Genomic DNA, 23,558 nt, shown 5'->3' on the forward strand with positions numbered 1-23,558 from the left:
TGACAAGTCAGGTTTCTCATTAACTTTGCTGGCATCAAGATTGCTTCAGGTTTATGTAGAAGATCAGCAAGGAAAAAATGCACAAAAAATTTACCAAACCTGCAACATGAACACACAGCTCCCCCTCATAAGCAACATGCTTGAAGGTAAAGCTCTGGAGAAAATATGACTTAATCCTTCCTGTGGCTAATCAGACTATACACTGCTGCTCACACCCGCCTATGTGGTTGATCAAGATGTTACTTATGATTGGTTGAAAAGTTTCAGTTACATAAATTAAAAAAAAAAGCCTTTAGGTTTCAGCGCTCAGTAACAACTCTTATCTCTTGTAAAGGAAGTTCAGTGGCTTGTTTCAAAAGAAAGCAAGAATTCAAGATGACACCAATTATTTCATTTTTGTATTTAGGTAAGCATAATTATAATTCATTGTTTATTATAATTCTGAACTAACCCTATGGTAAATTAATTGTAACATATGGTATGTCTGTAAGTTTGATTTTAGTAATGTAATTTTTTTTTATTTTGCTTTGAAGATTCTTAATGATACTCGATATGAGTTAGTTTGGGTAAAATATGTTATCTACGTTCCTACAGTGATGGGGCATCTTGTACTAGATAAACCTTTCTGAAGGAACCTTGATGATCTTGCATTTGCCTTGTGAGTTTTCTGGTAGGCAAAAAAAGACATCAAATTTGTTATTTGAAATAGGCCCCAGTATTGTAGATTTGTAACCACCGCATCTCAGAGAGCAGAGAGACCACCAGGAAATATTATATTACATGTACAATAAATCAAGAAAGGTCCCAAACAAGCACATTCATATTTACAGAGCTTATAATGAAATAAAGCATGCATATTTGTCAATTTTATGAATCAATTTGTATAGGTATGTAGAGAAGTGTATGTTATAGGGAACCTTATAACAATTAGATTCCTAAGGAAAATCCACTGTATATATAAGATGGTGTAGCATCAAGGAATGGAAAACAGGATGCTAATTACAGTATGCTACTAATGAGGTGGAACCTGTTAGTAGCAGTCGCGTCTAGTACACATAATATATCTGAAATATAGTACGAATAATATGTAAAGACTAGATGGGGGCCCGATTCTAACGCATCGGGTATTCTAGAATCTGTATGTAGTTTATTCACAAAGTTTTCAGAATAATGCAATTTACAGTATTATTGAAATCCACCGCACTCCCTGTGTGGAATATCTTAGAAACAAAAGGATTTTTTGAAATTTGCTAATTTATTCAAGTGAAAAACAGAAAATCAAATGTGACAGATCAAATAGTAGGCAGTATAAGCGACTGAGTGATTGACGTTTCGACCCTCCCGGGTCTTACTCTAAAGTCGCACTTAATCCAGGATTTATGAGTGGCTCTTATGGTAATGAGGATGTTATCCCTGTAGTGTCAAGGGGCAGGTACAGTCTTTTTGATACCAAGTATGGCCTGATAGTTGATTTTTCTCTGAGTATGACCTTGCTGAGGAATAGCAGCGGTGCATCAGCGTCTTGCTGCTGTTTGCATACACGATTCAAATAGAAAGTTGGTATGTCACTGGAGACAACCTTTTTTGCAGGTGCCAATGTATCAGCCTTAAATTGCTGATAAGTTGTATGTGGTTTAATGGATTTGCCAGTTCTGGATAAAGCCTTGTAGAGGGGTAACAGCGGCGCATCTGCGTCTTGCTGGTGGACATGTAGGCTTAGTACCCTTAGTGGATGGGGGATGGCGCTCCTGCGTCCTGTGGGAAGGCATCCAAAAAATCCTTTTGTTTCTAAGATATTCCACACAGGGAGTGCGGTGGATTTCAATAATACTGATACTAGACCTTACGGTCTGTCTCACCAGCACCCCGATCTAAATTTAGAGTGCAGGCCAAATTATATTTACATTAATGCAATTTACACACAGGATTCGGCCGGCTGGCCGCGAGCATTTAGCGAAGCGTGGTTCAAATTGCCACGTAGTATATTGCCCAGCCACGTAGTTTATTGCACAGCCATGTAGTATGTAGCACAGCCCACGTAGTATATTGCTCAGCCACGTAGTATATTGCCCAGCCACGTAGTATATAGCACAGACACGTAGTATATTGCCCAGCCACGTAATATATTGCTCAGCCACGTAATATATTGCTCAGCCACGTAGTATATTGCCCAGCCACATAGTATATTGCTCAGCCACGTGGTATATAGCACAGACACGTAGTAAATAGCACAGACACGTAGTATATTGCCCAGCCACGTAATATATTGCACAGCCACGTAGTATATAGCACAGAGACATAGTATATTACACTGCCCATGCAGTATATAACACAGGCTACGTAGTATATAACACAGCGATGTAGTATATTGCCCAGCCACGTAATATATACCACAGCCACATAGTATAAAGCACAGTCACGTAATATATTGCACAGCCACATAGTATATTGCACAGCCACATAGTATATAGCACAGAGACGTAGTATATAACACAACCCATGCAGTATACAACACAGGCCACATAGTATATAGCACAGCGATGTAGTATATAGCACAGACACGTAGTTATTGCCCAGCCACGTAATATATTGCACAGCCACATAGTATATAGCACAGAGACGTAGTATATAATGCTGCCCATGCAGTATAGAGCACAGCAAGAGTGCATTGCGGTCTCGCGAGATGATAACGTAGCGGTCTCGTGAGACCGCTATGTCATCATCTCGCTAGACCGCAATGCATGGACCGGTCACCGGAGCGTCGCGAGGAGCGGGAAAGGCCTGGGCTGGATCCGGAAGGTGAGTATATAATGCTTTTTTATTTTTTTATTATTTTTAACATTAGATCCCGCGCCAATGTCGCCGATTGGTCGCGGTCAGCCAGCTCAACCAATCAGCGAAGCGTGATTTAAATCCCGCGCCAATGTCGCTGATTTGTCGTGCCAGCTGGGTGTGAGCAATCAGCGAAGTGGGATTTAAATCCCGCGCCAATGTCGCCGATTGTAGGGAGCGGCCATTTCGCGGCCTGACTGTGCCCGATGCTCACAAGAGTGCATTGCGGTCTCGCGAGATGATGACATAGCGAGACCAATGATGATGACGGCCGCGACCGATCAGCGACGCGGGATTTCCGGGACAGACAGACAAAGACAGACAGACAAACAGACGGAAGTGACCCTTAGACAATTATATAGTAGATAAGAGATGACAGGAGGAATCATGCCCTAGAGGAAGGGACTCAACCCAGGTCATAAAAATTAAAACCTCATTACATTACATTATATAAAAAGATTGGAGTATACCTGCTGGCACCTATAGCAATAGGAGAAACTTCGAAAAGGTGCAATAAGAGATGACAGGAGTATGGTAAGGCAATAATATTCTAAGCGTGCTCATCACTGTGCATTTCCTTCTCTTTTTCCCTTAGCATAACAGTTTACGTGACTGTTCATATGGCTGTGTTTTTTTGCGGACAGAGAGGTTTGCAAAAAATAACAGATGTCCAAATTTGATCAGTGTCATGTGTCAAAATTACCCATTCAAGTCTACTGTATAGGTCAGTGAGAAATCATTAACAATGCAGATTTTCAGAATCGGATCAAAAACTGATGAAAATCGGACCTTAGTTTTGCATAACAGAAAAATCACTGGCGTCTGAATGAGGCATAGATCAGTTTTTTATTTTGAAGAGTTGGATATATTTTGTTGAAAATCCAAATATAAAGGTAAAAAAAATAAACATTTTTGATGTAGATGCATAAGTGGAGATTTTGGGGTGAAAACACTAACGAGCATAGAGCATGATGCAATTCACGGAGTATTGAGGCCTGCTGGAACAATAATAACACAACTATAAAACGGAATCTGCAATGCTTTGTAAAGACTAAGGGTGAGCCCTCAGAGAATGGTGGGTTCAATATATTCCTCTCTGACAATTTTTGGTTTTGTTTTCAACAGCTTAACCCCTTAGTGACAGCCGAAAGGCCTGGAAAATCTCTGGGTCTTGGCTACTAAGGGTAGCCGAGACCTGGAGAATATGATTCGGGTCAAGTTTTACCATCCCCAGTCACGTGATCGCCGTTATTCACCAAATAACAGCGATCACAAAAAAGTCAGATTTTCCATTCATTTCTCTCTCCTCTGATATGATCTAGCATGTCAGAGCAGAGAGAAATGGGGTACCCTGATCCCCCCGGTACTTCTGCCATCCCCGGACCCTCCAACTCGATCTTCTGGCCCACCACGTCATCTTCTTGGAAGAAAATGGTGGGGGCATGATTAGTGCACCCGCCTAAATCTGCCGGCCCCTACCTGGCAACAATAGGAGATTTTTCCTATTGGTTTATTTTGATCATTGTGATAGACCCTATCACAGTGATAAAAATAGAAGAAATAGTAAATCAACCCCCCTTTAAGACCTCCTTAGCTAGATAAAAATAATAATATATATTTTTTCCATTCTTTGCAGTTAGGGTTAGGGTTGGGGTTAAGGTTAGGGTTGTGTTGGGTTAGGGTTGTGTTGGGGTTGTGCTGGGGTTGGGGTTGTGTTGAGGTTAAAGTTGTGTTGGTGTTATGGTTGTGGTGTTGAGGTTATGGTTGTGGTGTTGGGGATAGGGTTGTGTTGCGGATAGAGTTGTGTTGGGGTTGGAGTTGTAAGGTTGGGGTTACAGTTGTGTTGGGGTTACAGTTGTGTTGGGGTTACAGATGTGTTGGGAATAGAGTTGTGTTGGGGATAGAGTTGTGTTGGGGATAGAGTTGTGTTGGGGTTGGAGTTGTGTTGGGTTGGAATTGATGCTGGGGTTAGCACTGTGGTGAGGGTTAGGGTTGTGTTGGGTTTATGGTTGTAATTAGGGTTGGGATTAAGATTAGAGATGTGTTGGAGTTAGGGTTGGGGTTAGGGCTATGTTAAGGTTGGAGTAAGAATTGGGGGGTTTCCACTGTTTAGGCACATCAGGGGTGTCCAATCACGACATGGTGCCCGCCATCGATTGCAGTCAATTTTGCATTCAAAAAGTCAAACTGTGCTCCCTCCCTTCTGAGCCCTGCCATACACCCAAACAGTGGCTTTCCCCCATGTATGGGGTATCAGCATACTCAAGAGAAATTGCACAACAAATTTTGTGTCCATCTTCTACTGACACCCTTGTGAAAATAAAAAAGTTCTGTCTAAATTAAATTTTTTGTGAAAAAAAGTAAAATTTTCATTTTTTTTCTTCCACATTGCTTTAGTTCTCGTGAAGCACCTGAAGGGTTAGTAAACTTCTTGAATGTGGTTTTGCGCACATTGAGGGGTGCAGTTTTTAGAATGGTGTCATTTTTTGGTATTTACTGTCATATTGACCCTCAAAGTCACTTGAAATGTGAGGTGGTCCCTAAAAAAAAATGGTTTTATAAATTTTGTTGGAAAAATGAGAAATCGCTGGTCAACTTTTAACCCTTATAACTATTGATGATCGAATAGCTTTGGTTAGGAGGTTATCCTAATAGCTATAGTGCTTACCGAATAGCTGGATCAGTAGCCTGGATACCTGGAGTACTCCTGACAATCAGCTGTTCGGCGCCACAGCTGCATGTGTCGTGGTTGTGTGACAGTCACAACGCATGCATGGAGATCCTGTTTGGGCTCTCCTTGCTAGGCTATTAATATCAGACCTCAGCTGTCTACATAGCCTTTTGCTGATTATTAATTATAAGGGGACCCTATGTAATTTTTTTAGGGTCTCCCATTTTAATAGCTAGTAAAGGCTAAGTATACAGTTGTAAGCTGATATTAATAGCCTGGGAAGCTCTATGGGTATTACCCCTTCCCTGGCTATAAACATCAGGCCTCAACCATGGCTTTCCCTTTGCTGGTTATGAAAATTACGCGGGAGCCCACACTATTTTGTTCATAAAAATTATCTTTTATTAAATACATGTACAGTAAGCTGCACACACACTGCACTAATTAATTGTATTCATCACCTGCATCTGTATATCTACCTATTCTATGTGTTTTCACTGAATGTAATCCATCTATTCTATGCTGTCGGCTCCTGCTGATATTTTACCCTATGTGTCGCTGACATCTATATTGCTGTGTATTCTAAGTAGTGATGAGCTAATGTACTCGTTGCTCGGGTTTTCCCGAGCACGCTCGGGTGACCTCCGAGTATTTGTTAGTGTTTGGAGATTTAGTTTTCATCGTGGCAGCTGAATGATTTACAGCTACTACCCAGGCTGAGTACATGTGGGGGTTGCCTGGTTGCTAGGGAATCCCCACATGTAATCCTGCTGGCTGGTAGCTGTAAATCATTCAGCTGCCGCGATGAAAACTAAATCTCCGAGCAGTCATAAAATACTCGGAGGTCACCTGAGCGTGCTCGGGAAAACCCGAGCAACAAGTACTCGCTAATCACTAATTCTAAGTGTATATATCCTTTCTATTCTAACCTGTCACTCTGTGATTTTACTGTACGCGGCACATGAATTGATTGCTTTTCAAAGGACACCGGTACATAAAAATCGGACAGCACTCGCATGGTCCCAGTGCTGTGTGATTTTTTTTTTCTTGCACCCATATGCTTGCATTGGCAAGTCTTGGCCAAGTCTTGGTGACAGACGCAGCATGCTGCGATTTTACACACATGCCAATACGGCTGAGAAAATGAATGCTGATGTGAGCTGCCCCATAGATTAACACTGTCCTGAGTGCTATGCGATGTTTTCTCATATAGCATTCAGCCGTATTCTATGGTAGTGTGATTCCGGCCTAAGAATGACACTGCCCCCAATAACTGCAATTTGCTACTGTCATTGTAAGAGGGTCTTCAGGTCAGTTTTTACCATAAGAGTTTGGCCAATGTCAGTTTTTACCATCAGAGCTTCATTAAATTTTTCTCCAATGAAAAAAAATCTGGTGGAGGTTTCTCAAGCTCTCTCACCGGACAATACCAAGGTGACAACCCCCAAAATATGAATCCCTCTTGTCACTGCCACAGGACAAGTGGGAAGAGCCGGGCAAAGTGCCAGAATTGGCGCATTTAATAGATGCTCCTTTTCTGGGTTACTGTGGTTTGGTATATTTAGGCTGGAGGTCAATATCCATGGCCCCTTATCAATCTGAGAATACCAGCCCCTAGCTGTCTACTTTAGCTTGGCTAGTTGTCAAAAATGGGGGGGAACCCCCACATTTTTTTATTATTTATTAGTATTTATTATAATTTATTGAAATAATTTTAAAAAACAGCGTGGGGACTGCTGTATTCTTGATAATCAGCCTTGCTAACGTTGACAGCTAAGGGTTGCAGCCAGCAGCTGTCAGTTTTGCCTGGTCAGTTATCAAAAACACAGGGGAATCCACACCTTTTTTAAAAAAATATATATATTTATTTATTTATAGCGCAGGCTGGTGAATACTCCCATCAGCCGTCACCTGCTCTAGCTGTTATTTGGGACAGCAGGCGTAGGCTGTTGAGAGTAGTAGTACCATCTGCCGACACTAGTGACCGGAGGTAAACTTTTTACTATCAATCACAGCTGCGGGCTCACACTGTCATTTGACAGCATGGGAACTACAGCTGTCTGACTGGCAGTAATGATGGACCAATGGAAAAGTGGGCACCGCCAGCAATAATGGAAAGTAAAAGGGGGGTGCAACCAATGGCGCTCAAAGAGCCAATATTGGAAGGAAGAAGGAAAGCGCCTAATGCAGTGCACACACCAAAATAACTAAAATAACAAGGCTTTATTAGAAATTAAAGTGCCAACAATACATTAAAAACATTTAAAAACATAACCAAATGAATGACTGTAGAGTTATCATGGACAGACACAATAAGGCAAATACCCAGAGGTGATATAAGAAAATCAAACAAGAATAAGACCAGGAATAAGACAATAAGAAATAAGGTGAATACAAATAATTTTGTGTGAACGTGGATCACAGATATTGACTGAAAAGTGCCAAAATGTCAAGTCACTACAAATGACAGAAAAATTGTGAATTTTAATATCAATACTAAAGTGACATGACAAGACAGGCATTAATATGCACTTTGTAAAAAAAAAAAAAATTATATATATATATATATATATATATATATATATATATATATATTTTGTGATGCAGAAGTAGGATCATATGCAGTGAAACGTTAGTGCTTAGTGACCCAAGCAAGTTCAACCAAAATGTTCCTTTATTGTGTCATCCAGACCAATGGAAAATACAGAGTACACAGCTTCTTCACACAGTCCATTAGAAATACACAGTATGGCTTTAGTTTCCCTACACAGGCCAGACTTCCCTTTGTCCAGTTTCTCTGGGGCAACCGCACACTGTTACCAAGTCTCTTTACTCACGCCGTGCACCACACGCTATCCTCCGGATTGCAGCCTAGCAAACACAAGACAGCCCAGGACGCAGGGTGTCAGTCTCTTTGGTTCCTCTTGCCCCTGTGTTGTTTCACACAGGGAATGCTCTGCAGACAACTGCTCTGTCTGCTTCCAAGACCAACACTGACACACCTCCCCCTCAACTACAGGGCTTTTTAATCAGTCACTGCTTCACAATTCTAATCATAGCCACACCTGTGACTGCCATATGCCCTCATGGCCTCACTATGCCTCTGTGCGCATTCTGGAGAGCACAAACAGCGCCCCTAGCGGTAACAGGGGTCACTGCCTCACATATCCTCCCTCTTGTTCATACCTGTGGGGTTGAACATTTTTTACCCCGTATGGGCGTGAGACAGGGCATCTGCATGTCCCTGTGACATCTATGCCTGACACTACACTAAGAAACCAAAGTAGGGACCGGGACCAACGATCAGCGCATGCATCCCTCCCCTTTGCATTTCTCCTCCATTTTTCATTACAGGACCACCCACCCGTTCTCCATTACAGAAGCCAAGCCCTCTTTTCTGATTAACTGCAGATTTCGGCCAGTTTCGGGTGGTCTCAACCTTGTTTATTTTGGGTTCACTTACCCTGTGGGTCATTCTGTCACCTAAGTATCTGCTTTCGGTCCCCTGGTACCATTTCCTCTGTACCTCAGTGACTATCACGCTGTAACGCCGCAGACCGCGCTGGCAACTCTGAGCATATTTTTGACTTTAAGCAATAACCTTCGGCACTCAGTGAGAACAATTTATTGTTCAATATGCAAAATGAGAAAAAGAGGCAAAAACATCCACCAAATACAAAGGAAAAAGCAAAATGTTGGTATGTACAGATATACTTCAGCCGTGACGTTTCTGCAACAGAATGCCTTTCTCAAGCCAAATCTGTATAAGGAGGTATAGCGGTGTAGGAATCACCATGGCTGTAAAGCCTGTAAGTTCTGTGTGCCCTGGTGCAGGGTTGGACAGCTGGAGACCCTCTGTGGGGGGTATTTGGTGGATGTTTTTGCCTCTTTTTCTCACGTGCCGAAGGTTATTGCTTAAAGTCTACGATTTTTCCTTCAGAGCACCATTTTGCATTTATACAGTGAGCACCCCCTATATACTATATAACTCTGAGCATATGTCTGTACTATGTCGCACCCGAACCTGAGCCTCCCGACACTGCTGTCTAGCGAGTGCTCTATCTAATTTACCCTGACCCCCGGCCCCATCCTTGACTGGTGTCAGAGGGTTCCTCGTGCGCCTGTCCCCAGTTGCCTCCGCAACCATACACTCCTGGCTCTTCTAATACCTGCATGTTTTATACCTGCATCTCCGTGTGGGACTCTGGATCTGATCTGTCCCGACCTTACAAGGGAACACCTTCAGGGTTCAATGGGGTCCCCACAACCTCTACTTCCACAACCTCTAGGGGGAGCCCATCAGGGTTACACTCTAACCCTAAATTGGCGACTCCTGTGGCAGACCTCTTACGATGTTCAGGTTCTACACCCAAAAGGAAATCTTCAATTTCTCCTGCCATTACCTCTAAGGGGAGCCTATCAGGATTACACTCTGTCCCTAGGTTGGTAACCCCAATGGCAGGTATCTCAATATCTTTGGGTTCTGCACACAGCACAACCTTTTTCGTGAGAGGGTTGATCCTGGTCTCCCACAGGGACCAAAACAGGGGCAAATCTCTCCCCAACAGAGCCCCATATGGAAGGGTCTTTGCCACTTCCACCACATGATTAATGTCCCCACACGGTGTGGAAAAATTAACCTCCGCGGTCGGGTACTCCCGGATTTCCCTGAGGATACCAATCACCTCCACTTTCGGTACTTTGGGGTTGTCCCCGGCAACAGAGTCACTTTACTTCCCGTGTCCAGGAGAGCCTCTGTTCGGCACCCATTCACTAGTACCTGGCACAAATCTGGTTCGCTGCCGGCTGTGCCCATAGTGGTGATACAGACTGACTGGGCACACAGACTCCTGACCCGTGTTCCCGCAGTCCATGGGCTTAGATGTCACCGAACAGTTGCTAGCCCCATGCCCAGGCTCTGGTGTAACATCCTGAGTGGGTTTGTACTGTTCAGTCAATTCTATCAGCAGTTCCAGGGTGCCTAGGTCCCTCAGCCCGATCCAGTGCTGCATGGCGGCTGGCAGAGCCCTCACCATCCGGTCAGCCATGATTCTCTCCATCATCTCATACGGGGAACAGAACTCAGGATGGATCCACTCCTCCACCAATTGCAATAAGTCATTTGCTTGAAACCTGGCAGGCCGAGTCTCTACATAGTCATAATCCAATGAAAAAGAAATATAGCTGCACTGCTCAATTCTTCCAGTAAAAAAACCTTTGTCCTTTATTTCAACAATAAACTGTGGACATGGTTTGAGAGGGCAGGGCAATAGCAGAACAATCTGGTGTTGTTAATGGACTACGGCCGTTTCACGTATAACACACTTCAATGGGTCTAGATACAACTGATGGTAAGTAATTTCCTTTTTATACATTGTCACGTGACCTCTTGAAAAAAAAACAAGATTAAAACATGTGCAAAACATGAACATTGAATTAAAAACAACCACCAACCATAATTTCCACCGATCACAAATACAATCATTTTTGAAAAATTATTCTTGAAAAAGAAATCAGCAGTTATAAAAAACATGAAAAGTCCAACCTCTCATTGAGACCTATGGGGCCTTGCGCATTTGTTTTGATAATCCATTTTGCTTCCTGGCGTAATAGTATCTTATTATGTTCCCCACCATTTTTAGGGGGTTTAACTACTTCTAGCCCGGCAAAACGTAAACAATGAGGATCCGAATTATGCGCCTCCTGAACATGTTTGATAAAACGCGGCGAGCCTTTTCCTGGGGTAACAGAATTGTAATGTTCACGAAATCTTACAAACATAGATCTTATAGTTTTTCCAATATAAAAAATAAGCATGGACAAAATATCACATAAACCACAAATTTAGTCCTACATGTAATGAGATCAGAAACTCTATGTTGGATGTGTCCCACTTTTACAAATGGACCTGTCAAGTGAAAACGACAAAAATTGCAACTCTCGCATCTGAATTTGCCTTTTGGGGTGCCTGCAGTGAGCCAGCTACTCTTCTGTATGCTGTCTATACGATTCCGCACCAATAAGTCAGATAAATTATTTGTACGTCTATATGCGAATCTAGGTTTAATCATTCCAGACTTAGTTAGATCACTATCAGTTTGAAACACATGCCTATCAGTTTGAAACACATGCCAATGCTTACGAATTGACGCATGCAATACTTTATCTAAGGGAGTATGTTTGAAATTAAAATTAAATAATTTTTTATCAGGTACCGAGGAAAAACATGCGTTTCTTTGTTTAGATCTACCACATAATTCTTTGTGTGATGTCACTCACACGTAATTCAGCCTTGTTCAACATATCTAAAGGATAGCCCCTATCCAGGAACCTACCCTTTAGTTCTTCAACCTGTTGTTTAAAGCAAGCATCATTATTATTGATTTTCCTCAACCATAGCATTTGGCTAAAAGGAAGACTTCTCTTAGTATGGTCAGGATGGAAAGAGTCATACCTCAACAGTGAATTCGATGCAGTAGATTTTCTATGCACTTTAGTCAGTAAATTCCCATCACAAATATTGATCTCAACATCAAGGAAATTCAATTTATCATGCCCAAAACACGCAGTGAATTGCATATTCTCGTCATTGGTAGTATTTAAGTACCTCTCAAACCGTGTCCACAGTTTATTGTTGAAATAAAAGAAAAAGTTATTTTTACTGGAAGAATTGAGCAGTGTGGCTATATTTCTTTTTCATTGGATTGCAACTTTTGTTTTTTGAAGCCAGCACACCAAGTTCCATGCACATTTGCGGGTGAAGTCCTCGATCCAGCTGAACTCGCCGCACCAGTGAGTACACGCTTCATATCTTAGTGCTTTATTCTTGTTTTCATTGACCGAGTCTTTACATAGGACCACTGGTACACCCAATGATCGCCCCTTACCTTTGGGGTCTCTTCAGGACTTTGCTGTTTGCCCCTCACATTTGCGGTCTCCTCTTTACATCGCTGAAGCTCTGCTAGCTTCCTCTGCAGGGCCTCCTGCTCCTGCTGCTACTGCAGCTCCTGCAACTGCAGCTCTTGCTGCTGAAGAACCTCTTGCTGCAACCGCTGAAACTGCAGCATCTCTTGTTGAAGCCTTTGCTGATTGAGCACAACCTGCTCCAAAACTTCCTCCATTTCTCCAGCAGACTTGCACAACAATCTGCAGCACTCTCTGGGGTATGCCTTAGTTCACATGGCCTGCATTCTTTCCACCATATGTGATGCAGTGGTAGGACCATACCAGGGGTGGACTGGGCTGGGTGGCAGGAATGCATGTGCCCCCAGGCCGGTGCCTGAGCAGCTGCACAGGGCCGCTGGAAGACCGGCAGCGATTTTACTACATAGCGCACCATCCCTCCAGCCGGCCCTTTAAATGGTCCTGTATGCGCGCGTTTAGTTGCCCGCACTGACAAGGGCCGCGGCGGTCGGCGTCAGGGCGGGTCACAGGAGCAATGAGCACGGCCTTGGTCCTTGTTCCTGCGTGTGCTGAGTGTGCTCGTCTGCTGCTGCTGCCCTTGCCAGCGCAGGGAAGCAGGAGACCCCGCGTGCACACGGAGATATTTGAAAAGGCTGGCACGCATAGGGCGCCTCCACCTGTGTCTGACGCTGGCCGGCCTGAAGTGAGCCAGCGTCAGAAGACTGCTCTCACCAATGCTGCCTGGGATCCTCTACTGCTGAAGCTGGGACCCGACCCACCTCAGCCCTTTATCCTACTGACCCCCCCATCTCAGGGACCTGGGTAAGTCCCAAGATGATTTTTTAAATGTGTATATACAGCAGTTGCACCTATATAATGTGTAAAGACTGCTATATATACATTATATAGGTGATGCTGCTGCTGATGTATATAGATTATATAGGTGACACTGCGGTGTGTGTCTATATATTTATAAACACACACCCGTACATATATACACAGCAGTATCGCCTATATAACATATATACACATTAGTAGCCGTATTCACTATATAATGTATATAGACTGCTATGCATACATTATATAGGTTATACAGTGATTATATACAGCAATATCACCTATATAATGTGTGTGTATATATACATATATATATATCAGATTATATAGGGAATACCGCCATTGATGTGTATATTCGTTATATAGGCAATACTGGTGTATGTGTGTACATACACGCACATATATACACAGCAGTATCACCTATATATAAAGTATATACACATCATTAGTGGTATTGTCTATAGAATGTATATAGACTGCTGTATATACAATGTACAGCTGTCTATAAAAATTCTATAGGCAATACTGCTACTGATGTGTATATTCGTTATAGATGACACTGCGGACGTTGTATGTATATATACAGTACAGACCAAAAGTTTGGACACACCTTCTCATTTAAAGATTTTTCTGTATTTTCATGACTATGAAAATTGTAAATTCTAACTGAAAGCATCAAAACTGTGAAATAACACATGTGGAATTGTATACTTAACAAAAAAGTGTGAAACAACTGAAAATATGTCTTATATTCTAGGTTCTTCAAAGTAGCCACCTTTTGCTTTGATGACTGCTTTGCACACTCTTGGCATTCTCTTGATGAGCTTCAAGAGGTAGTCACCGGAAATAGTTTTCACTTCACAGGTGTGCCCTGTCAGGTTTAATAAGTGGGATTTCTTGCCTTATAAATGGGGTTGGGACCATCAGTTGTGTTGAGCAGAAGTCTGGTGGATACACAGCTGATAGTCCTACTGAATAGACTGAGCTGCTTTTTTCTTGCCATAAAACAAATTCTAAGTAAAGAAAAACGAGTGGCCATCATTACTTTAAGAAATGATGGTCAGCCAGTCCGAAAAGTTGGGAAAACTTTGAAAGTGTCCCCAAGTGCAGTTGCAAAAACCATCAAGTGCTACAAAGAAACTGGCTCACATGAGGACCGCCCCAGGAAGGGAAGACCAAGAGTCACCTCTGCTTCTGAGGATAAGTTTGTCCGAGTCACCAGCCTCAGAAATCGCAGGTTAACAGCAAATCAGATTAGAGACCAGGTCAATGCCACACAGAGTTCTAGCAGCAGACACATCTCTACAACAACTGTTAAGAGGAGACTTTGTGCAGAAGGCCTTCATGGTAAAATAGCTGCTAGAAAACCACTGCCTGCTAAGGACAGGCAACAAGCAGAAGAGACTTGTTTGGGCTAAAGAACACAAGGAATGGACATTAGACCAGTGGAAATCTGTGCTTTGGTGTGATGAGTCCAAATTTGAGATCTTTGGTTTTAACCACCGTGTCTTTGTGCGACTCAGAAATGGTGAACGGATGGACTCTACATGCCTGGTTTTCACCGTGAAGCATGGAGGAGGAGGTGTGATGGTGTGGGGGTGCTTTGCTTGTGACACTGTTGGGGATTTATTCAAAATTGAAGGCATACTGAACTAGCATGGCTACCACAGCATCTTGCAGTGGCATGCTATTCTATCCGGTTTGCGTTTAGTTGGGCCATCATTTATTTTTCAACAGGACAATAACCCCAATCACACCTCCAGGCTGTGTAAGAGCTATTTGACCAAGAAGGAAAGTGATGGGGTGCTACACCAGATGACCTGGCCTCCACAGTCACCAGACCTGAACCCAATCGAGATGGTTTGGGGCGAGCTGGACCGCAGAGTGAAGTCAAAAGGGCCAACAAATGCTAAGGATCTCTGGGAACTCCTTCAAGATTTTTGGAAGACCATTTCCGGTGACTACCTCTTGAAGCTCATCAAGAGAATGCCAAGAGTGTGCAAAGCAGTCATCAAAGCAAAAGGAGGCTACTTTGAAGAACCTAGAATATAAGACATGTTTTCAGTTGTTTCATACTTTTTTGTTAAGTATATGATTACACATGTGTTAATTCATAGTTTTGATGCCTTCAGTATGAATTTACAATTTTCATAGTCATGAAAATACAGAAAAATCTTTAAATGAGGTGTGTCCAAACTTTTGGTCTGTACTGTACATAAACACACACATATACCCAGCAGTATCACCTATATATAACGTATATACAGTAGCAGTATTTCCTATAGAATGTGCATAGACTGCTGTATATGCATTATATAGGTGATACTATAATTATATACAGCAGTAGCAGTATATATAACGTGTATATAACGTGTATCCAACATTTGCAGTATCATCTGTGTAATGTATAGACTGCTTCATATTCGTTATATAGGTGATACTGCTGTGTATAGTCGCAGTATCTATCTATCTATATAATCGTCTAAGGGTCACTTCCATCTGTTTGTCTGTCACGAAAATCCCGGCCGGCCGCGACCAATCATCGACGGGCATAGTCCGACCACGAATTGGCCCCTCCCTACTCCCCTCCAGTCAGTGCCCCCTCCCTACTCCCCTCCAGTCAGTGCCCCCATAGCGGTTTAGCAGTCCGTTAAACGGACTGCGTTACACGGCGGCATAACACGGTGTAATGCAGTCTGTTACCGCTGCTACTAACCCTGTGTTACCAACTGTTACTATTGATGCTGCCTATGCAGCATCAATAGTAAAAAGATCTAATGTTAAAAATAATAAAAAAACAAAAAATCGTGCTATTCTCACCTTCCGGTGCCTTTCCCGCTCCTTGCGACGCTCCGGTCCCAAGAATGCATTGCGGCAATGACCGGAGATGACGTAGCGGTCTCGCGAGACCGCTACATCATCACGTGTTATTGCTGCAATGCATTTTTTGGGACCAGAGCATCATGAGGAGCATCGGTAAAGGCCTGGGCTGGATCCATGGGCCGCAGGAAAGTGAGTATATAACTTTTTTATTTTAATTCTTTTTTTAACAGGAATTAGGTGCCCACATTGCTATATACTATGTGGGCTGTGTTATATACTACATGGGCTGTGTTAAATACTATGTCTCTGTGCTATATACTATGTGGCTCTGCAATATACTACGTGGCTGTGTTATATACTACGTGGGCTGTGCAATATACTACGTGGCTGTGTTTTATACTGCATGGGCTATGTTATATACTGCGTGGCTTGTGTTATATACTACGGCTCTGTGCTATATACTATATGGGCTATGCTATATACTACGTGGGCTGTGCTATATACTTTGTGACTGTTCTATATACTATGTGGCTGGGCTATATACTACGTGACTGGGCTATATACTACACGGCCTGTGTTATATACTACGTAACCTGTGTAATATACTGCATGGGCTGTGTTATATACTACTAGAATACCCGATGCATTAGGATCGGGCCACCATCTACAGTGTGTGTGTATATGTGTGTATATATATATATATATATACTTGCAGTAACAAGACCACCTGTTCCCGGCGCCGGCACCAGAGAATCCTCACAGTGCTCACGATATGAGGATTCACACATAGTGTCTGTAGACATGTAGCTTAAGATCCGAAAACCCCTTTAAGGATGGGTCGCTACTCATGGGCCACTGCTGTGTGCTTGCCCCCCAGGCTAAAATTTGCCAGCCAGCCCCTGGACCATACGCAGTGAAACGTTAGTGACCCAAGCAAGTTCAAACAAAACATTCCTTTATTGTGTTACTTCACACAGTCTATTAGCAATACACAGTAAACGGCTTCTTCATCCAGACCAATGGAAAATACAGAGTACATGGCTTCTTCACACAGTCCATTAGAAAAACACAGTAAACGGCATTAGTTTGCAGTCCTTACACAGGCTAGACTTCCCTTTGTCCAGTTTCCCTGGGGCAACAGCACATCGTTACCAAGTCTCTTTACTCATGCCGTGCACCACACACTATCCTCCAGATTGCAGCCTTGGAAACACAAAACAGCCTGGGATGCAGGGTGTCAGACTCTTTGGTTGCTCTTGGCCCTGTGTTGCTTCACAGAGGGAATGCTCTGCAGACAACTGCTCTGTCTTCTTCCAAAAAAAACACTGACATACCTCCCCCTCTACTACAGGGCTTTTTAATCAATCACTGCTTCACCATTCTAATCACAGCCACACCTGTGACTGCCATACGCCCTCATGGCCTCACTATACCTTCGTGTGCATTCTGGAGAGTACAAGCAGCACCCCCTAGCTGTAACAGGGGTCACTGCCTCACTATATATATATATATATAGATATATATATATATATATATATATATATAGATATATATATATACTCCAATTACAAGGAAAATCACACTGAAAATAACATGGCCATATGCAGGGCTGCAAAAGGATACTGTTGGATGATGTCACTGAATATATAAGAAAATGAAAGCATAACATTATTCAAACAGTGATATCATGAAACAGGTATTAAGTGCATTATTAGAACATATATCCTATAAAAAATGCAGCCTGCTCACAGGACAAATGCAGCAAAAACCACACATGAAAAATACCACAGAATAAGTCAATAAAGTTCACATATTAGAAAAACATATTTACCGCAATAAAAGTAAGTTGTGTCTGCCAGACCCAACGCGTGTCGCTACATGCAGTAGCTTTGTCAGGGGAGACTTCAGGGAGTGACAATATAATGGTAATATTAATTCTAAATCAGTACTCTGCAGACCATTTGTTAGGCATTGGGATTCTCCTGCTGCACGGGATAGATCCCAAGCATTGCCTGATGCTGTGGTCTCCCATTCAGGTCCAGCTGAGGAGTGCTGCTCAGCCGAAACATCGGTCCCAGCATCTTACTCAGGCTCATGAAATTCACTTGGTTACTGCTGGTTCTCCAGCCATGTTTATGGGAACCAGTGATATTCTGCTGCAGCCTTGCACTCCGGAGTCTAAGTCCATAGATCACCTTACTGAGCATGTCCGTGATGTGGCGTCTTCTCGTTGGTGGTCAGGCGTTAGCTGCTCTGGTGATGTAGCGTCTCCAAATTGGCCCTCGGACGATGTCACATTCGGCTGGGTGTAAGTATTTGGGGTGGACCCTAGGGTTTAAAAAGCTCTCAGTGGTGCACTAGTATCACTTATGTGTGGTGTTTGTTAGTGGATACTCTACCACTCTGTTTGCACGTGACACTCTATACACTGAGAGTTCTTACGCTGGCAGGTAGGTCTAGGACTGGGTAGCTACCCCTTGGCTTAGCATCTGTTTCCTCCATGTGTGCGGTTAGCACAGCTGAGTTACAGAGCAAGTCCAACCCTCAGGCCACACCTCTCAGGGGAAGCGTCAGGGCTTTGCACCTAGCATCACATTAGTTCTTTCCTTTGGCTCTGCATCTACTTCATTCTTGTGATTGACAGAGTTTAGTTGAAGAACGAGCGCAACACACGTGCTATCATCCCTGTGATGTTTAACAGGGTATAGTACTGAGCATATTGAGTGCAGTACCTCTCAGGGAAGTAACTGAGCTTGGTATAGTTCTGTTCATACTGTATGGAGTTAGCGCAGTCTGATTAAGGTACCGCTCACTGCTTCATTCCACTATTGTTCAATAGCAATAGCAGCAATTATACATCTCTGCACGGTGGACCCCAATTTGCGATTGCACTTTATTATTTATTTTTATTTAGTGCAATCCACCAACCCTAACAGTATGTGTGTACTGGGCAGGTTCTCAACAGTGATGCTCTTGCTAATTGTTGTCATTCATTTTCCCTGTTCATTCTCACGCGGACCAGACTGCCATGACCTCGTCTTCAATCCATAACTTGTATCTGAAAAGTATAACACAGAAAAATGTGTTGCTTAATACTTTTCCAGGACCCTCATTAAATTCTACCACCTCTACACAAACCATATAATATTATAACTAGTGATAAGCGAGTGTGCTTGTTACTCAGGTTTTCCGAGTATTCTCGGGTGTTCTCCGAGTATTTTGGGCGTGCTCATAGCTTATGTTTGAGTCACCTCAGCTGCATGATCTGCAGCTGCTAGTCAGCCTGAATACATGTGGGGATTCCCTAACAAACAAGCAATCCCATTCCCTAACAAACAAGCAATCCCATTTTCCCTAACAAACAAGCAATGCATTTGTTCAGGCTGTCCAGCAGCAGTAACGAGCACACTCTCTCATCACTAATTATGACCAGTTACCTAGATAGTAATAATGCCTTCTCTGTAACAGTGCCCTACTTTTGTACCCCACATGATAATAGTGCCCCTACACAGTGATAATGTTCCCTCTGCACTTCCTCATAGAAATAATGCTTCCCTGTGCCTTCTTAGGATGTGTGCCCATGTTTCATTTTTTATGCCGTTTTTTTGCCACAGCGGAAACGCTTAAAAACGCATTCCCATGCAATCCAATGGGATTCTGCAGTTGCTGTGCCCATGCTGCGGATTTTCCCGCTGCGGAATCGCATAGCGGTAAAATCCGCAGCAAGTTCATTATTTCTGCGGAATCGCGGCGATTCCACCGACTTAGATTGCACCATGCCCACCATGCGTAAAGTGAGCGCTTCATGTGCGGATGGTACCCAGGGTCTGGAGGAGAGGAGACTCTCCTCCAAGCCCTGGGTATCATATTCCTGTAAAAAAACAGAATTAAAATAAAAAATAGAGATATATTTACCTTCTGATGGCCCCCGGAGTCCTCCCGGCTCTCAGCGGTGCAGGCGGTGGCTTCCATTCCCAGGGATGCATTGCACGAATCACCTGAGATGACGTCGCGGTCACGCGACCGTGACGTCACAAAGGTCCTTCGCGCAAAGCATCCCTGGGAACAGAACGTAGTGGGAGCGTCGCTGAGGAGATCGGGGGCCGTCTGAAGGTGAGAATAACTATTTTTCACTTTTTAATTATTTTTAACATTCTATCTTTTACTATTGATGCTGCATAGGCAGCATTAATAGTAAAAAGTTAGTCACACTTGTCAAGCACTATGCTTGACAAGTGTGACCAACCTGTCAATCACTTTTCCAAGCGATACTTCAAATCGCTTGGAAAAACGCTTGCAAAACGCTTGTGTTTTGCGGGAAAACGCATGCGAATTCCGCATGCGTTTTACTCACGGCAGGGAGTTGCGGAGGTGCTGCAGACATTTCAGCAGCATTTCTGTAACATGGGCACATAGTTCTATAGTCCACTATAAAAATAATGTCCCCCTGTGCATCCTTTTAATAATAATTTGCCGTCAGCCTCCTTATAATAACAATCCGCCGTGACCCCTTATAATAATTACCACAAACCTTCTTATAATAATACTCCAGGGAGCGTTATTATAATAATAATGATTCCCGTATCTCCCTATCATAATAGTGAATTCCCATTGTGCCCCTTGAAAAAATAAACACACAAGCTTTGTCCCATTAAAAATAATTTAAAAAATGCACATATTTGGTACCACTACGTTCGTAATAGTATGAAATAAATTAATCCAGTCGGTAAATGGCGTAATGAGAAAATAAATCCAAGTGACGGTGTTTTTGGCCACTGCAAAATTGCAATAAAATACAATAAGAGGCAATGTAAACATCGTATCTACCCCAAAATGGTAATAGTAAAAACGTCTGCTTCGCACAAAAAAAAATGCACTCACACAGCCCCTTATCTCGAAAATTGAAAGTGTTACATGACTCGGAAAATGGCGACACAAGAAAATTTATGAATTTCTGATTTTTTTTCACCATTTTAATAAGAAAAAAAACTATTCATGTTTGGAATCTGAGTTCTCTTATTGACCTGGAGTATCGTATTGACAGGTAAGTTTTACAAAAACAAACAAAAAACAATTGTGAAATTACACTTTTTCAATTTCAATGCAATTGGAATTTTTTTCCCGTTTCCAAATTATCTCTCACAAAACAAGCCTTCATACGGCTATATTGACGGAAAAATAAAAAACTAATGGCTCTTGAAAAAAGGGGAGGAAAACTGAAAAACAGAAAATGGTTACAGCATGAATAAGTTAAAAGAACCTGTCAGTAAGAGCAACCCTCCTAAGCCATCCATTTGGGCATGCAAGTCATAAGAAGCTGAATAAAATGATACCATAATTTCTGTGATGTGATATCTTATTTCAAAGAAATGCATGTTTTTCTTATCTATAAATGAGTTGCTAAGCTCTATGGGCCAGACGCTGATCTGTATGAGAATCTGTCTACAGAGCTTATTGTAAATAAAAAGGTGTGATGTGTAATGACTGTTCTCTGTGTGTGATTATAAGGGTATGTGCACACGTTGCGGATTTTGCTGTGGATCCGCAGCGGATTTGAGGATGCTTATCTGCAGCTGCTTTCCATGCGTTGTACAGTACCATGTAAACGTATGGAAACAAAATCCGCAGTGCACATGCTGCAGAAAAAACTGCGGAAACGCAGCGTTGTTTGTTCCGCAGCATGTCAATTCTTTGTGCGGATTCCACAGCGGTTTACATCTGCTCCTCAATAGGATTCCGCAGGTGTAAAACCACAGATGGAATCTGCACAAAACCGCACAAAAACGCAGGTAAATCCGCTGCAAATCCGCGGGTAATCCATAGTGCGGTTTACCTGTGGATTTTGCAAAAATAGTGCGGAAAAATCCACACACCAATCTGCAACGTGTGCACATAGCCTAAGGGTTTGCTCACATCTGCATATAAAATCGATGAGTGCAATGTGAGAAAAAAATGCATTGCATGTTAGGCCAGTCTCACACTTCCAGATAATTCCGGTACCAGAGAAAACGGTACCAGAGTTATCCGTGTCCGTGTGCTCACGTGGCACATCAGTGTGGCACACGTGCGGCAGCCGTGTGCCGCCCGTGTGCCACCTGAGGACCACACGGACCGTGCAGGAGAGACAGCGCTACAGTAAGTGCTGTCCCCTGCATGTGGTGCTGAAGTTGGCATTCATCTCTTGTCCCCTGCTGTGCTTGCAGGAGAGAAGAGATGAAAAATCAATTTTTTTTGTTAAAAATAATGTTTGGGGGTCATAGGGGTGGAGCCGCATATTCATCACTGTAATGAGCGGTACCACCTGACCGCTCACACAGGACAGGCTGCCGGCGCTGAGAGGAGGCATTGCGGGAGTTGGGTGAGTATTTCTCTGCAAGCGGGCGGGCCCACGGGGGGTGGGAGGCGGGAGGTGACCCCCAAACTTTATTTTTAACAAAAAAAAAAATATTTTTCATCTCTTCTCTCCTGCGAGCGCAGCAGGGGACAAGAGATGAATGCTGCCTTCAGCACCACAGGCAGGGGACAGCGCTTAACTGTAGCGCTGTTTCTCCTGCAGCGGTACGTGCACACGGAGGAGAGTGCACACTGTTCTCCATGTGCATGTGTGTGGGATGCTTTGTGGACCGTGCTGCCAGAGAAAAACGGACAAGTCTCCGTGTTTTCAACATGGACACATGGTCCGTGAAAACATGGAGACATGTGCATAGACCCATTCATTTGAATGGGTCTACGTGTGTCAGTGTCTCCGGTACGTGAGAAAACTGTCACTACAAATACCGGAGACACTGACGTGTGAAACCGGCCTTAGGCAGTGTTCATCTGCAAGTTTTTCTTCATCTGGAATTGGTATAAGGAAAAAATTGCAGCATGCTGCATATGGCCTTGTGAAAAATGTAAGTCAATGTGTGCGGGAAAAAAGTTGTACAGCACACGGACCATGCATGTGCCATGCAATTTTTACACACCCATCTCATCTCAGGAAACCCGACATTTCATCAGCCGAGTACAGTAGATTCACAACGTGAACCATCAGAATAGAATAGATAGATAGAAAGATTGAGATATATAATTAGTGTAGTGTGTGTAGTTTACCGTACATGCATTTAGCCAATAAATAAATATATGAAAAAAATAGCGTGTGGTCCCCATTATTTTTATTAATCAGCTGAAGGAAAGCAGACAGTTGAGAGCTGGCCTTAATTGTCTGGAAACGGTGAAATAATGGAGCTTCCCAGGCTATTAATATCAGCTTAAAGCTCCAGCCGTATACTTAGCCATTCCAGGTTTTATAAATGACAAAAAAATGACACAGGCTATAAACATCTGCCTCCAGCTGTCCGCTTTCCCTCTGCTGGTTAATAAAATGTTGGGGGATGCCACGCCTTTTCTTTTTCCAAAAGGAATTTATTTAGTAAAAAAATGCACAGTAAACTACACACAAAGCAATAATTATATATCTTTCTCCTATTTCTGTCTCTCTCTATCTATCTAT

General features: G+C 42.9%; 1 protein-coding gene across 1 annotated transcript in view; it reads left to right on the forward strand.

Annotated features, from left to right (window-relative positions):
* Positions 1-23,558, forward strand: part of LOC143791853 (uncharacterized) — a 239,405-nt gene that overhangs the window by 35,825 nt on the left and 180,022 nt on the right. Inside the window, exon 2 of the mRNA XM_077279269.1 lies at positions 335-406. Within this exon, the coding sequence (XP_077135384.1) occupies positions 376-406 (31 nt within the window). The 5' untranslated portion in view covers positions 335-375. The remainder of the gene's footprint in view (positions 1-334; positions 407-23,558) is intronic.

Source organism: Ranitomeya variabilis, chromosome 1, assembly GCF_051348905.1.
Source record: "Ranitomeya variabilis isolate aRanVar5 chromosome 1, aRanVar5.hap1, whole genome shotgun sequence".
Lineage (NCBI taxonomy): Eukaryota > Metazoa > Chordata > Amphibia > Anura > Dendrobatidae > Ranitomeya > Ranitomeya variabilis.